The sequence below is a fragment of the Esox lucius genome, chromosome 19, assembly GCF_011004845.1.
Source record: "Esox lucius isolate fEsoLuc1 chromosome 19, fEsoLuc1.pri, whole genome shotgun sequence".
Classification (NCBI taxonomy): Eukaryota; Metazoa; Chordata; class Actinopteri; order Esociformes; family Esocidae; genus Esox; species Esox lucius.
The window spans coordinates 11,432,174-11,448,905 of record NC_047587.1 but is presented as its reverse complement, the minus strand read 5'-3'; the positions used below and the strand labels follow the sequence as shown (position 1 = coordinate 11,448,905).

Genomic DNA, 16,732 nt, shown 5'->3' with positions numbered 1-16,732 from the left:
AAAAGTTGTAATAATTAATGCATGTATGTGGGCTGTATCCAGAGTCTATAAAACCTAATCCAGATCAGAAGCATGAACAGATGGTTTAGGACAGGAACAATCTGGGGGCATTTAAGTGACAGCTGGAATCGTCAGGTATCGTCTTGATCTGCAACACAACCAGGAGGACTTTGGACAGGGACAGCAACAAATCTTTCGAGCCTGGTACTTGGGAGGTGTGGGTCAAGACCTCATGTCCTAAGATTAAATGGAGCAGGAGACAAGGAGAATATAGAGGGTGCACTCCTTAGATTTACAAGGATTTACAGTGGAGAAATAGACCCAACAGGCAGGAAGTCAATCCACCCACATTGCCAAGCATCGACCAAAGGGACACCAACCAATGGCAACCACCCTGAAATGAGGGCAGAGTATTGCCAGCAGAGTTCACCCCAATTGCACAATGGGCGCAATGGAGAGACAACTGCAAGCCAGGGACTGCCCCCAAATGGCATTGGTGAGAGGGCATCCCAGTGAAGATGAGTACACCTGGCATGACAGCAAGGGTGGACAGTATCAAGCCTTTCCATTCACCTTCAAACCCCTGGGCCAGACTGCACTTAATCATAGACCATGCTGTAGAGATGAGTCTTTAGTAGGCACTTGAAAGTTTGCACTGAGAATGAATTTCTAATCTTTCTAACAGATCTGTATGACACACAGTGTGCAAGTCCTTACACCCATCTGGTTTATAAAGGCACCTTCTCACAGTAACGCAACAGGACTTAATGGATTTAATTAACCCCAGCTGGCTGTGCAGCAGTCCATGGGTGCCAAAGGACGCCAAGGCCTGCAACGCTTGTGTGTGTTTGTGTGTGTGTTACATTTTCAAACCTAAAATACACTCACAGGATAGGTGTAATTAATATTTTACTTTATTGCACTTTCTGTGTAAATAGCTTGTGGGTGCGGGAAAGAAAACATCTTCAGTATAGCCTTTACATTGACGACATCTTTAGGTAGGAGTGACTTCTCGCATTGCTTGAGCAAGGACTGACACGTGTGAAAAGGAGATTTTGAGCATTTGCTCAGAATCAAAATGACCACCAGGGGGAAACATTCTCCAATCAGCATCAATTAGACGGCTTTGTATAATACAATTATTCTGTTGTCACTCAATGAATTGCTTTCCAGCTGCGGCTCACAAAGTAATTATCGCCAATGAAAATTACTATAAATATATACAAACTGAATAATATATTGGCAAAATGCCAGTTGCATAAACAACATGGGATCACACAATTGCTGCAAAAATACTTACTCAATATTGGACCAGAGTGTAATCACGAGATAAAGGAGATTAACATTGTCTGTACGAACCTTTGGCATATTTTTCATTAGTTTCTGGGATTGTTGCCCATCTGTAAATTGTGCACCATTAGGACACCTTAAAAAAATACCAGAATGAGCTTGCAGTCACAAGCACAGCGAAATATTATCACCTTAAAAATCCCCTCTAAAAAGTTAAATGTGCAGTCTGGGGCAAATAAACTTAATTTGAACTTTCCATTTGGGCCCGATGTGACATTTCTGGTTTATATGCGCATGATCTATTATAAAGTGGAATCACGATCATAACGCAGTTGGCCACAGAAGCGATGACTGAAATCAAGTGATTCTGATGATCGGGGGCAGATATTTGCACATACAGTGCTTGACATGGTACATAATTTTCATGGACACATTTGCCTCAACAGCGCCACTTTTTTGTAGGTTCCTTCTTTTTGACAGTGTGCAGGACTGCACCAATATATCTCAAACCATTCTAATTGAACTCAACCAGGACATAGATCTCCAACCAGTCCAAATAAAAACATCCAGAAAAAGGAGTGACATATCTGAACATATCTTTACAAAAAAAGACGAAAAAGCAATTCAACCTCAATGTCATACATGTTGTGCAATATGATTTTTTATTAACCTCCATGAAATTTTGGTTTCCATACAAGTATTGTGGACTTAGGGCAAAGTGCAGTCACAAATACTTATCTGCCTTTGATCTCAATAATAATAATGTTTTATCTAAAGTAAATAAATGACTCGTAGCACAAAATTACAGCAACATACTGTAGCATGAAAAGGAAGTTAACAAAAAAAGGAGAGTGTTTCTGTATCTATAAGGAATAAAACAAAAGGACAAAGTTTGGAGCTGACAGGACTTTTGTGCATCTGAGTATGTTGCCTGGGAATCCAGACTGCATCAAACCATATTTCACTATTTATTTTCACACAGAAACCCGAAATAAAGGTGAATTCATCTCCATGCTATGTTCCACTGGCATACTATCCCAATGGACCTATAGAGAAGCATGGGCGTGTGGAGTTTCCCATTAGGGCCAGGGTAGCACAGACCAATCTCCTGATTAAATAATGCTGCCAGGTCCCCTCTGGACAGATGACTTAGTCCAGTCAGCTTCCCTAGCAAGCCCTCAGGCCTGTACATGACCTCTGTGCGCATTGTGCAGCCATCAGCTCCACTGTACATCAACAGTCACATTCAGTGGTGTGTGTTTGTCCTTTCACCATAAAGTGGTAATTTAATGTTTCTTAAATGAGATGTGTAGAAATGCACAGCCTGAGTATCTTTATTTATACACCCACGATGCACAAACTATGCAATATTCATTTATATCGCCTTTTAATAAATTACAGAGGCTTAGTAAATACATGTGACTATCAATTGCTAAAAGTTTCAAATATGCTCTATAGGAATATGGAGACACAATTATTCATATAAATTTTAAAAATAGAGAGACTAAAAATCCTGTAACATGTATAATTATTCACCTGATAAAGAAAAACAACTTGAAACAGAATTTATATTGCTTTTTAACCATGTTTCTCTCCTTTTCCAATAACCTAACCACACTTCTGGGTTGATATAGCAACACAAATAGGAATATGCCCTCATAATAAATATCTCTACATCATCAAAAATACTGTGCTCTTTGCTTTTTTTCTGTGGTTCTTAACATAAGACCTCATCTCAGAGTGTGGTGCTGAGAGGTTGTCACCACTACTCTCTCTGCATAACAATGGGGTTGTAAAACAGTGATGTCACACCACAGACATCAGACCAACCACATTTTCCCACTGTCACACTTAGTTACACCACACGAACATCCACCCATACATTTAACTGAGTGCGATCTGTGTATTTGTTAATAAACACTTTTGTTAGGGGTTTCAGCTAAAAGGCTTTTTTTTGTTCTCGTTCTTTTGTTCTTCTGAAGGCGAGCTAAACGGAAAGAAACTCAGTGGAGCGGCTAAAAACATTTTAGCTCGACTCATCCACAATGTGAATAAATCCCTCCCTTTCACATTTACCTGCGGTGGTATTATCTGAGGAGACCCTGCCTTGAAAACCTGGAGGAGAATTATTCTGCAGTCCGGGGTATTATTCCGGGTGATGTTTGGTTTGGACAGTGCCTCACTCCGGGTGTTTAATATATACACGTTAAAGAAGGCCCATGCAACTAATGTAGCTCAGTGTATTTCATACCTGGAATCCTAACCTGACAGTACCTGATTGCTTAACAGATATATCTTCATTTTGATAAATTGGCTTATTTCTTTCGCATCAACTTAACATCAAAACACCATAACATAATAATGACATCTGTAATACGTCCATTATTAAACACTCAATGCTGTAGTTAACATTTCAACCAAATTATTGGTAGCGGTGTCTGTGTTTCTATACGGGCCAAATAAGTTCTACCATTCTCAATCTAATTGCAGTTTTAGTGTTTCATAGCCCTATATTTCACCTACAGTACATAAACCTGTCCAGTATCCGTCTCAAGAAACATGCCCACACTGCAGTGTCAGGCTATAACCACCCTCAATTCAGAAAGCGAACAAACATTCCAGTGCTTATTCATCTGTGAACATTTTGGTTAACTTGATCCCATTTCTGCTACTTTGCTGCACTGGAACCCTACATTCAAACCCAAAGCTCTTAACATCCGCTCCGGGTGATGCTGAACCTAGTGTGATAGTGGGCGTATTATTACTCTCAGAGGACATAGAAGACAGTGAGACAGGACGGTTGTGGACGATGATGGTCGGAAAGCCCTGGCTTCCAGTGCAGTAATGTCGACACTACAGTAGGGGGAGCTGTTGGCACAAATTCCAGTCTCCTGTGGAAGACACTATAAAATGAAAATAACCGTTGTGTGTTAAATAAGTGTTTCCAACCTCAGGAAACTCTAGAAGGAACCAAGACAAATATTGGAATAACGGTGAAGACGTTGCAAGTGAAAAATAAGGGTAATAACTTTTCAGCCAATTTAGAAATGAATCTGATGTGATCTACAGTACTTCGGGGTATAAAGGCACAATGCCTTTTGAGTGAGAATCCATCTACAGTCCAGTGAAATGGGTGAGAGAAAAAATAAAAGCTAATTTCACCAACTGAATTGCAGATAAGGTTGAATGTCTGAATGTTGCCCCCTTTTTTTCCCCCTAAAGAGCTGTTCATAATCAGCATCATTTCTGAGAAAGACACAGTAGAGAATGAAACTGCTGCCAAACTGATTATGGTTGATTTCAAAAGTCCCATGGTGATTAGGCTGCGGTTGTTTTTGATAGTGTACTGTATATTCCTTGCCACAGACAGGTCCCTGTTGTCTCCTTCATTTCTATTGGTGGAGTGGCTATTTCACAACCAGTGTGGGACTTTTGTGCTTATTCAGTAAACTGCAGTGCTGTTTCAAGTTGCAGTTTCTTCAGGATACATGAGGAAATTTCTACGTTTCAACAAAATAAGCATCATCGTAATTATTCAGTAAATTTAAAAGCCCAGTGCAGAAAAAAATTCTGTTAATTCCCGTGTTTATCATACCGTGTTAAGAGCGTTATTTCCTCCTGCTGGTTGCTGGCGGCAAATACAATATACACAAGACTTTCTAATCAGGTCTTCATAGAACAGGTTTCAACGAATCATAATGTCTGTTTTGACCAACCCATTGTAGGACGGTAAATACACCAATAACAAAGAGGCTTTCAAATTTTAAACAGACAGCTAGTTTTCAGATATCCCCTCCCAACTCAGATCACCTCCATACAGTCATAGGCAAATTCTACTGTTCTGTACTGTTCTGATAAAATGCTATATTTGTAATCCAGAAATGTGACACTGATACAAAAACAGCTGCACGGGGCCTTTAAATAAGTCAACATAAATAAAAATGACCGTTATGGACATAATTAATAATTAACAGAAGCCTGTTGTGTGAAGTGGTTGCGTTGACCTGGTTCTCTCCTTCTCTCATCTGTCCATCAGCAGTTTTAGAGCTCTTTCAATGTTCATCCGATGGCCCACCCTGGTGACGCCCAGATCTATCAGGTCGTCCTTCTGCAGGCTGGGCAGGTGGCTGCCCTCGATGTCGTTGTCCATGAAGGTGTCTCTGTGCTCGGCCAGGTTCAGGCTCGCCAGCCAGTCTGCCACGTCATGTTTACTCCACATTAGGACCGGCTTGGTGGCGAACGGCTTGTCGGACACGGCCTGCATGAGGGAGAGGGGGGAGGGCGAGCGGCTGCTCCCCGTGCCCAGGCTAAGAGGGGGGGTGGGCAGGCCAAACACGTCCGAGAGGGTGGGGGAGGTGGCGGGGAGGGAAGAGGCACATCCGAGGCCTGAGTCTGGGGGCGAGAGGATGGGGCTGGGGGCTCGGTGGTGAGGGTCTGTCTGCCGGTTTGGCAACGGTGCGGGCATGTTCTGGCCGAGCTGGGCGGCAAATGTGACTGTGGTGTTCCGCTGTGTTCCTGAGGTGAGAGACCCACCGTCTGGACCTCTGCAGAAGGTACAGAACACACCGGTTAGAGGAGGAGAGGGAGCTGTTTACCAGAGAATCATGAGCTCAAAGACACTGAGTCAGCTTGACAAACAAGATGAATTATTCTACAATTACACATGAATGCAAAGCAACACAGCAGAGACATTCCTCCCTGAATGCACTGACTGGGCCGCTAACAGGCGGCCGCTGGGTCGTCTCTTCTTTTATGATAAACAGAGTCGGGAGCAGTCCACCTGCCGGCTGGACCATAAGAGGCAGACAGACGGTGTTTCCCTAAGCTACATGCATTCCTACAAAACGGCAGACTGGAAGTGCGTGTGCGTGTGTGTGTGTGTGTGTGTGTGTGTGTGTGTGTGCACACGTGCAAGTCAGAGGAGAGGGAAGTACACTATGGGATGTTAGGAAGAAGAACACAAGAGATATTCACTCCTTTGTAAGATGGAAGCAGGGATCTCATTCTAGAGTACATACAAACAGATATGTTTCTGTCCCCTGAATGAAGAGACAGCTATTTGTTTGAAACTGTCAGAAGATGTCTACGATGCGTCTCCGTGGATCTATTCACTATGTACCAGGTTGAGTGAGGTACACCCAGAACCTCATTCAGATCATACCCTACAGGGAGGTGCACTGCAGTATATTCAGCTTTCAGGATAATGTTGGCAAGGGTTTAAGTATATTCATGTATTAGTATACTCAGCCAAGCATTTTTAGCTTAGCCTCTACTGGTCTGCTCTGTAAGTAACCACAGCTTTCCATAATGAGTTAGAAGCCCTCACTAGGGACTGCTGTTCAGAGGAACACACCGTGTCTAGAAGAAATGCCATGCCAGCTTATTTAGCCTACTGTACGGAACAGATATGTCCTATTTACACACTGTAAAGACACGCACACGCACACAAATGCATGTAGAGAAAACCAAGATGATGAAGGCTGGTGACAAATACTCAAGAAAGAGGCATTCAAACGGGCAAAAGCAAAACACAAAGTAAAAGTCTTCAATCAGACATCCCACACAGAAAACACCCAAGAGACAGCATTCACTGGTTTAAGCCTGAATGTGTACATTCATGCTCTAGTCTTACAATCATGTTGTAATCTGGGCTGAATGGTAGAGGGATGAAGTGGAGACTAAACTAACAAGCTACTCTGCCCATGTTGATTAGCCTACACCAACTTCAGGGTTGGTTGATTTACTGAGAGTTTGCTGAATTTACTGAGGGATGGTTGAATTTAACCAGAGTTGGTTGAATTGACTGAGGGTGGCATAACAGGTTATACACACAGGTACGCTTTGTGTGGATTTATCTTAGGAATTCTGGTCATTTCAGGGACTTTTATTTTCACAGAGTCTACAGTAGCTAATTAAAAAGCCTAAAATAATACTTTAAATAGCAGTTTTCTTTCCTTGCATTCTAATGTTGAAATTCTCCTTCTTAAAACAGCATGTAGGGAATATATTCATTAGACTCTGAGAATGTTAGCGGCCAGGAGACGTCTTTGGCTTTAAGGGGGGTGTGCTGAGGCTTGTGAGGGAACAACAGAGTGCCAGTCGGGACCCAGGCTCTGTGCTATTTTGAACGGTGCTGCTAGTGCCAAACAGTGACACACCGCTCACCCCTTCATTCCAAGGAGAACACTGTGGTTAAGTCTCTATGATAACCAGACTGACATGACGTTGTTGCTCATCTACTCCTCAAGGCTGCTGCTCTCATTATTACGTTGCTAGGCAACCCATTCTGCTCTCCGGGCAGAAGACACACGTGCACGCACAAAAGCACAAAATTTAGCACACAAATCAGGTACAAATACATGCACGTGTGCAGGCATGCACAGGCAAACACACAGAAACAAACACGCATCATCACACAGGCATAAACGCACAAACACATGAACAAACAACCGCACCGTTTAAACGTATCAGTTAAAAAGCACTAAGTTACCTTGATCCAAAAACCGTCCTACATCCTGAGGAGGAGGTGTCCATCCCATCTCCTGGTTTTGGCGTCCTGTCCTTGCTCGGCATGTCCTGGGGCGTACAGACGGACATGTCTCCCCACAACTTTGAGGTCCTCTGCGTTGGCGTCCTGGGCGGCTCCGCGTGAACGCCCCCCGCCCCAGGCGGAGGGGGCGGAACAGAGGAGGGCGCTCCAAAAGTTCTCAGGCTCTCCTCCCTGTCCACCAAGGCAGGGTCCTTGTAAAGTGCATTCACCTTATTGGCGGCAGGCTGCCTGGCTCTCGGCTTCAAGGTCCGGTCCACCAGAAAGACCTGTCCGTCTGCATAGACTGTGTTGTCCGGGACCACGCCGCCCTCCGACGACGGCGCGTAGATATCGGACACGGTGGACACTGTGCCCGTGGTCTCCGGCTGGGGCTCCCCGCTACTGCGGCTATCTGGACCTACGTCGATGCCGGAGTCGCCGACCGGTTCATAGCTCTCAAGCGGGCCGGTGGGGAAGCTGGGCGGCGTGCAGTTAGTGAGCACTGCCGACCGTTTGATTGGGACCTGTTCTGGGTGGCCCGGGCTGTTGCCCAGATGGGGGTAGAAGGGAGCCAGGGAAGACGGGGCCCTGCCGGCGTTCTGCTGCTGTTTCAGGAGCTCTGCGATCACCCCCTTCTGCTCCTCGGGGATGTCGAAGCTATTGGCGAACTCCAGCGGGGGCGGCAGCGGATCAGAGAAGAACTCGTCATCGATGTCCACGGAGGGTATGCATGGTGGAGGGGGGATGGCGAAGGGCAGTTTGACTGGCTCTTCCACTGACGTGATGGTGATCATGGTCTTGCCGCTTCTGGGTCCAGGGCCCATTGAATGGGGATTCTGGGAGTTCGGGGAAGCCATTTTGGGGGTGGTAGGCTGGTTGGGGTCCCGGAGCTCACTGGGGGCACTGTCTGGGCTCACCGCCCCGTCCCTATCTCCCTCAGACAAGCTGTTCTCCTCGGTTCTGGCCCCATCTGTGGTGTGGACCATCAACAACCCAGCAGACTTCTGCTGGGACGTATCCACAATGTCTATCAACATGTTCTTTTTCTCCTCCTCTCTCTGAGGCCGTGCTACACTCTTGTCCTTATCTTTGGCCAGCGGGTGGTCATATTTGGACTCCGTCTCGTACTTGGCCTCGGTCATCTGCCTTCGCAGCCCAGCCCGGCCTGGCCGACCCATGGTGGCCGTTGAGGAGAAACCTGCATCCATGCCCGTCCTCAGTTTGGTGTCGATGAACAGAGGCTTGTTCAGGTCAGGTTTGGGCGACTCAGTCTTCAGCGGGAGAGGCTGGGACTGCTCCCTCATGGCCCGGTCCCGTGCAGCCAGAGCCAGCGCCAGGGGGGAGCTGGGGTCCAGGGGTTTCCCAGTGACTGGGTGGACGTAGTGCCCGCTGCCGGAGCTGTAAGTCTTGGCGGGCAGACTGACTGGGCTGTGGTGACCGGTGCGCGTGTGGAGCGGCTCCCTCACCACGGTGGGCTCGGGGCTGTTGAAGTCCGTCACATTGCCCCCCCCCCTGGGGATGCTGAGGAGCGAGGCAGGGGGTGCCAGGATGCGACGCAGACGCTCGTCGCTGCTGAACATCCCCTCGTCGATGGACTTGGAGTGGCGGAGGCGCGGGGCGGGGGGCGAGTCTTCGCGGCCCTGGTCCGGCGCGTAGTTCCGGCGAGACCCCACAATCCTCCTCTCGCGCTCGCGCACGGCTCCAGCCATGGCCGTGGCAAAGGGACTGCTTGGGTTGTGCCCGTCATCGGGCAGGAGCTGCCCCGGGTGGTCGTGGGATCCAGTTTCTATCTCCATACTGCTGCCCTGGCTGCTCTTCCCGCTGCTGGACGTAGAGGGCTCCTTGATGATAATGGTTGGGATTTTGATGCAGGTCTTCTCCGGACTGTCCTCGATCTTGTGCTGCTTCACCAGCATGCCCTTTCGCCTCTGGGGCTTGTTGGGGGCAAACAGCCCAAGGTTGCTGTTCTTCCCCAGGTCTGAGTAGGGGTTCTCAGGGATCTGGGCCCTGCGGTTCAGGAAGCTCTGCTGGGCTGTGAGGCCTTGGACTGGGCTGTGGCTCCCCTGGTGGTGGTGGTTGTTCTCAGACTGGTACTGCTCAGACTGGGTCTCTCCATAGTACATTCCCCCCTGTTCCCTCCAGCCATCCCTGACGCCCATGTTGGGATCCCCTCCTCGCTCTGGGGCGGTGCCTTTCGGGGCCGTGTGTCTGATGGTACCATAGCCCCGGCCCTGGGGGTCGGGGACATTGTTGTAAGGGGGAGACGGAGGGGAGATGGCGGGCGGTGGAGGGATGTCCTCTGACGTGTCGGGCATGGAAAGGCTCCTGGTGAACTTCAACATGGGAGGGGTCAGGAACTGAGGAGTCTCTTCTTCTGTTATTCCTGAGAAGAAAACATACAGTCACAGGTACACCAAAGGCATTAACAACACATACACCAACAAGTGGGTGTGACAACATGAAGTTACCAGATGTTCCTATGGACTTCTGTCTCCTCACAGTCCCCTGTCGGTTTGGCAGCCCCAGGTGAGGTCCTCCGCCTCTGGGACTGCCTGGCTCCCTGGGCTGAGTCTGCATCGACATGTTCTGGCTTTCACACATGGACTACAAGACAGAAAGAGCAGTGAGCGTGCTGATTGACAACTGGTACATAAAATATTTTTTAGGTACATTTCTTCCACAGCTGAGTCTGTGGTCTGTCTCAGCCTTAGAGAAACTTGTGAACGAGATAAAGGAAAATAAAAATAAAACCAACCTGGCCAGGCACATCACCTAACAAGGCAAACCAGTAACACAGTTCTATTACCAGCTAGAATATAGCAGGAATTCCAGATTCCCAGTCCCAGCTGATTTTGGGAATAGTCCAACTGCTAATTCAAAGTGTTGGGAAATGTTCCAGTGTTATGCAGTCCCTACACAGTATCTTTCTGGTTTCACACAACCAACAATACATGAAGTGCTGTAGACACACTGCAAAAAATGCTTCCTCAAAAATAACACAACACTTGAATTAAAAAATACATACAGTGGGGAGAACAAGCCGACACTTGAAAACCTGCAAAACACTGCCGATTTTGCAGGTTTTTCTACTTACAAAGCATGTAGAGGCCTGTCATTTTTATCATAATTACATTTCAACTGTGAGAGACGGAATCAAAAACAAAAATCCAGAAAATCACATTGTATGATTTTTAAATAATTAATTATCATTTTATTGCATGACATAAGTATTTGATCACCTACCAACCAGTAAGAATTCCGTCTCTCACACTTTCTTTAAGAATCCCTCCTGTTCTCCACTCATTACCTGTATTAACTGCACATGTTTGAACTCGTTACCTGTATAATAGACACCTGTCCACACACTTAATCAAACAGACGCCAACCTCTCCACAATGGCCAAGAGCTGTGTAAGGACATCAGGGATAAAATTGTAGACCTGCACAAGGCTGGGATGGGCTACAGGACAAATAGGCAAGCAGCTTGGTGAGAAGGCAACAACTGTTGGTGCAATTATTAGATAATGGAAGAAGTTCAAGATGACGGTCAGTCTCCCTCGGTCTGGGGCTCCATGCACGATCTCACTTCGTGGAGCATCAATGATCGTGAGGAAGGTGAGGGATCAGCCCAGAACTACACGGCAGGACCTGGTCAATGACCTGAAGACAGCTGGGACCACAGTCTCATAGAAAACCATTAGAAACACACTACGCCGTCATGGATTAAAATCCTGCAGCGCACGCAATGTCCCCCTGCTCAAGCCAGCGCATGTCCAGGCCCGTCTGAAGTTTGCCAATGACCATCTGGATGATCCAGAGGAGGAATTGGAGAAGGTCATGTGGTCTGATGAGACAAAAATAGAGCTTTTTGGTCTAAACTCCACTCGCTGTGTTTGGAGGAAGAAGGATGAGTACAACCCCAAAAACACCATCCCAACCATGAAGCATGGAGTTGGAAACATCATTCTTTGGGGATGCTTTTCTGCAAAGGGGACAGGACGACTGCACCGTATTGAGGGGAGGATGGAAGGGTCTTGGCTGGGTCTTCCAGAAATGACAACGACCCTGAAACACACAGCCAGGGCAACTAAGGAGTGGCTCCGTAAGAAGCATCTCAAGGTCCTGGAGTGGCCTAGCTGTCTCCAGACCTGAACCCAATAGAAATTCTTTGGAGGAAGCTGAAAGTCTGTTTTGCCCAGCGACAGCCCCGAAACCTGAAGAATCTGGAGAAGGTCTGTAAGGAGGAGTGGGTCAAAATCCCTGCTGCAGTGTGTGCAAACCTGGTCAAGAACTACAGGAAACGTATGATCTCTGTAATTGTAAACAAAGGTTTCTGTACCAAATATTAAGTTCTGCTTTTCTGATGTATCAAATACTTATGTCATGCAATAAAATGCTAATTAACCTTTTCACGCGTGAGTTTCAAATATTCCTTACGGACCCCCCAGCTTGAGTTTTTGTGCACGTGACTTCAGTACTCACTCCAGCATTTGAACAGTCACCTTGCCAGGTGAGGAACACTACATACATTGCATTGCAAGCTTCTCTCGTTGACTCGAATTCTAAGAGCTGCAAAATATGGTAACTGTAGCTAGCTAGCAAACGTCACCTAACCGCTAGCAAACGTCACCTAACCGCTAGCAAACGTCACCTAACCGCTAGCAAACGTCACCTAACCGCTAGCAAACGTCACCTAACCGCTAGCAAACGTCACCTAACCGCTAGCAAACGTCACCTAACCATTTGCTAAGCGTGACCAGTAATTCAGTGCAGTGAAAATGAATAAACTATATATAGCTACATTTTCTCACTGCACTGGCAGATGTTTAGCGCACCTACTTATTAATGTAAGCTACAAATCACCAAAATTCACAATAACACGTGTGATAAAAATACAACATCTCCTCAGCATTTTCTAGAAGGAACTAATTTAAATTTTTCGCTATAATTTACTAAGCATTTTTTGCAGCACAAGGAGAGAAGGGATTATATTCTGTTTATACTTACATTTATCTCTGGGCTCATGGCGAAACATCTGCTGTTGGGCCGTGATTTGATCGTGGTAGCTACCCTTATGTCAGCACTGGAGTTGTCCCACATAGGCTTCTGAGGAGGCGTGTTCTCGTCCACTTTATCTGGAACACAAAGACAGACACCACTCCACTTTGATTACAGGACACTCTAACCCACATTCTACATCTGTCTCCAAGCTAAAATTGAACACCATCTCAGGCAATGACAATCCAGTCAGAATTGAAAATAAAACGAGCATAAATGAAAGAGAAACGAGAACAGAAATAGTTACACTGACATTGTTCAAAGTCCAAGCCGTGCAAGCATTCAATCAATAAATCCACCAGAAGTATTTTAGAAAGCCCTTTTAAGTTTAGCAGTTTAGTTTAGCAAGCTCTTTATTCTTTGTTCTATTGTTTAGCCATCCTGGGCGCCACTCTGTTTGACCTCTCTTCCCAAATTCTTGGACTTTATGAGTGACAAGACGTTGGCAAGATGGCACAAAAAGATCTGGGACCAGGTTCATGGGTCAGCGGCCAATGCACAACAACATGCCAGCGTTTGTATTCATTTTCTGGAGGGGGCGCTCCCATGCATGGGATGGGACGATTACTTAGAGTGACTGAGAAAACAATCCTCTTCTTTAGACTGTCATTATCTGAAGTCTGATCATCTACAACAGGAATGGAAGAGAAGGAATGGAAGAGTTGAGACACAGGGAACAGACATCCAACCTTAAGGGTTTTAGAGTTAGTCTGAGTACATGAACACACCAAAAACCTGTCAACAGGAGAGTTGCTGATCCCTCTAACTCTTCAGTAAAAACATTTTTCACAGACAGTTTTTGTTTTGTGTCATGATTGACTGATATGGACACAGCATGGGCAGAATGCATAGCAAATAATAAGTATTAAACCTTCCTTCATAGCTTCTGTGTATATCCTGCTATCCCCTATCACTGCATATTAAGTTTGCAAACATAAAGGTGTGTATTGTATTATAAAGATGAAGAAATGTCCTTTAATCCAGCCACCACTTACCCAATCCCTCATCCTATAGCTATCTGCCTCTCTCTCACTCTCTCTCTCTGTCACATCTGCTGGCTACAGTCACATTGCAGTATTTATAGCAGTAAGGAACCCTGGTGGATTGATAAAGCCACTTATTCTAGGATATATCAGTGTCTGGTAACACCAGACATTCTACAGCTCTAGAAGCATCCCAGCACATCTACAGTGTTCTAGAGAGAAGAAGTAAACACAGAATGGGATTATATAGATAAAGTTGTCTAAAAGTAGGCATCTGTAGGACTGTGGAGTGTATTTCTTTTGCAGGTAGAATGCTGTGCTTCTATATTGGACAACACACTGTACTCTATGCAGCATAATTTCCATGGCAACCTTGTTTCTGTATGAGTATGTGACTCTATTTCAGCCTGTAGTGGGTCCGTTGTATAACAGTGTGGTGCCCTTAAAGTTAGGTCTCTGGGTGTATTCTGAGGAGGTAGCTAGCTCCCCTTTGAAATGTGAAGCTGACTGTTGTGCATTATATACGCCTTCAAGTTCCTATGCCAAAAAGGTGTATCAAATAATCTTATCACAGAGAAGAGTACAACCATTTTGGAAGAATAGAAATCTGTGCTAAAAGATAAGGATATGGCACCCAAAATAGCACCCTTTCCCCTTGATAGTGCACTCCTTTTGACCAGGGTCCGAGTGATGCACTATGAGAAATACTGTGCCATTTAGGACGTTGGGCTGTTCTTTTTTTTTTTTTCTGATCTTGCATAACAGTGTTTAAAAGAGGGCAGAGAGATGAATAATACAAGGGAATAGCATTGCACTTACACTAAACTGAAGTACGCACTTCACACAAGACGCTAACGTCTTTAAAAATGTTCTAAATCAAAATGGGCATTTCCTTATGTTATTAATGTCCTTGGTACAGTTAAGGTTACAACCACAAGATCAAACACTGGTTTCCTTTTATAATCTCAGCCCTCAACAGTCCCAGCCTAGTGCACAAGTGTATGTAAGGATCAAGTAAGTGAAAAATATACTGTGAAATTTGTAGCATGAATTGAAATAGAAAAACAATCATGAACAAAGATGGATTAAGTGAAAAGAAGCATCAATTAGTTTGCAGATTCTATGGATATATAAAACATTGTATAAGCATGCCTTATAGTCATACTTACCAACCGTCTTTTTCCTTAACGTGGCTGAAAAAAGGGAATAAGTAATACATGAAGAAATAAAAAACAACTAAATAAATATTAGCAATATTAATAATAGTAATAAATAATAAGTTACATTATTTTACAACCCCATTTCCAAATAAGTTGGGAATCTTTGTAAAATGAGAAAAATATAATGCAATAATGTGCAAATCATTTAAACCCTACATGTAAGAGAACGTAGTACAAAGAAAATATATCAAATGTTGAAACTGAGAAATGATATTGTTTCTTGAAAAATATATGCCCACTTTTAATTTGATGACAGCAAAATGTTTCAAAAACGCTGGGACAGGGACAACAAAAGACTGGAAAAGTTGTCTAATGCTAAAGAAAACGTAGTGGAACATCTCACAACTAACTTAATTGGCAACAGGTCAGTATCATGATTGGGTATAAAAAGAGCATCCCAGAGAGGATGAGTCTTTCAGAAGTAAATATGGGGAGAGGTTCACCACTCTGAAAGACTGTGCAGGCAAAGAATGCAACAATTTAAGAATAATATATCTCAACATAAAAAATGTATCTCACAAAAAGAGTTTGTGAATCTCATCATTTACAATACATAATATCATTCAAAGATTCAGAGAATCTGGAACAAGCCCGAAAACCGATATACAGTGGATTTAAAAGTCTACATACCCCTGTTAAAATGCCAGGTTCTTGTGATGTAAAAGAATGAGACAAAGATAAATCATGTCAGAACTCTTTCCACCTTTAATGTGACTTATAAGGGGAACAATTCAATTGAAAAACAAACAGAAATCTTAGAGGGGAAAAAAGAAAAAACTCAAGAGGATGGCTGTGATTATTTTTGAGAATCATGGACACGGCATCCTGCGGATTAAAGAGGACAGGGACAATGTGCTTCGTATCAGCACAGAGTTCAAAAGCCAGCATCCATGATGGTATGGGGGTGCATTACATCTGTCAAGGCACCATTAATGCTGAACAATATATACAGGTGTTGGAGCAACATATGCTGCCATCCAGGTGACATATTTTTCAGGAAAGGCCTTGCTTATTTCAGAAAGATGCAAAACCACATTCTGCATGAACTACAACAGAATGTCTCCGTAGTAAACAAGTCCGGGTGCTAAACTGGCCTGCCGGCAGCCCAGACCTGTTACCCATTGAGAACAATTTGCGCATTATGAAACGAAATGAAAAATACCAAAAAAACTACAGCAATTGGAGTATTGTTAAAAGAAGAGGTGATGCAACATAGAGGTAAACATGCCCCTGTCCAAATTTGTTTGAAATGTGTTGCTGTCATCAAAATCAAAATGGGCTTGTATTTTTCCAAAAACAATAACATTTCTCAGTTTCAACATTTAATTTGTTCTCTTTGCCCTATTTTCAGTTAAATATAAGGATAAATGATTTGCTTTGTTTTGTTTTTATTAGCATTTTAAGCAGCTTCACATCTTTTTTGGGAAATGGGGGTTGTACAATATTTAACAAATTTACATATATAGACACACGCTATACAGTATAAGTATATAAACTCCTGAAATACAGTACAGACGGGTGACAAATTAAAGTGTCTCAGTAAGGTGTTGGGCCATGAGCCGTAGAACAGCTTCAATGTGCCTTGGCATAGACTCTAAGTGTCTCTGGAAAATAATGGTTGGAAATCTGCAATTGTTATGTACCTCCACCCAT

General features: G+C 44.5%; 1 protein-coding gene across 4 annotated transcripts in view; it reads right to left on the bottom strand.

Annotated features, from left to right (window-relative positions):
• Window positions 1-1,933: 1,933 nt before the first annotated feature.
• Window positions 1,934-16,732, bottom strand: part of shank2b (SH3 and multiple ankyrin repeat domains 2b) — a 100,034-nt gene continuing 85,235 nt past the window's right edge. For 2 of the 4 annotated variants that reach the window (XM_034288307.1, XM_034288308.1), the window contains 6 exons: window positions 15,029-15,052; window positions 13,445-13,504; window positions 12,826-12,953; window positions 10,288-10,423; window positions 7,781-10,202; window positions 1,934-5,834 (listed from right to left, as the gene is read on the bottom strand). In XM_034288307.1, the coding sequence (XP_034144198.1) occupies window positions 5,312-5,834; window positions 7,781-10,202; window positions 10,288-10,423; window positions 12,826-12,953; window positions 13,445-13,504; window positions 15,029-15,052 (3,293 nt within the window). In that variant the 3' untranslated portion in view covers window positions 1,934-5,311. The remainder of the gene's footprint in view (window positions 5,835-7,780; window positions 10,203-10,287; window positions 10,424-12,825; window positions 12,954-13,444; window positions 13,505-15,028; window positions 15,053-16,732) is intronic. The other 2 variants (XM_034288309.1, XM_034288310.1) reach the window with 1 other exon arrangement.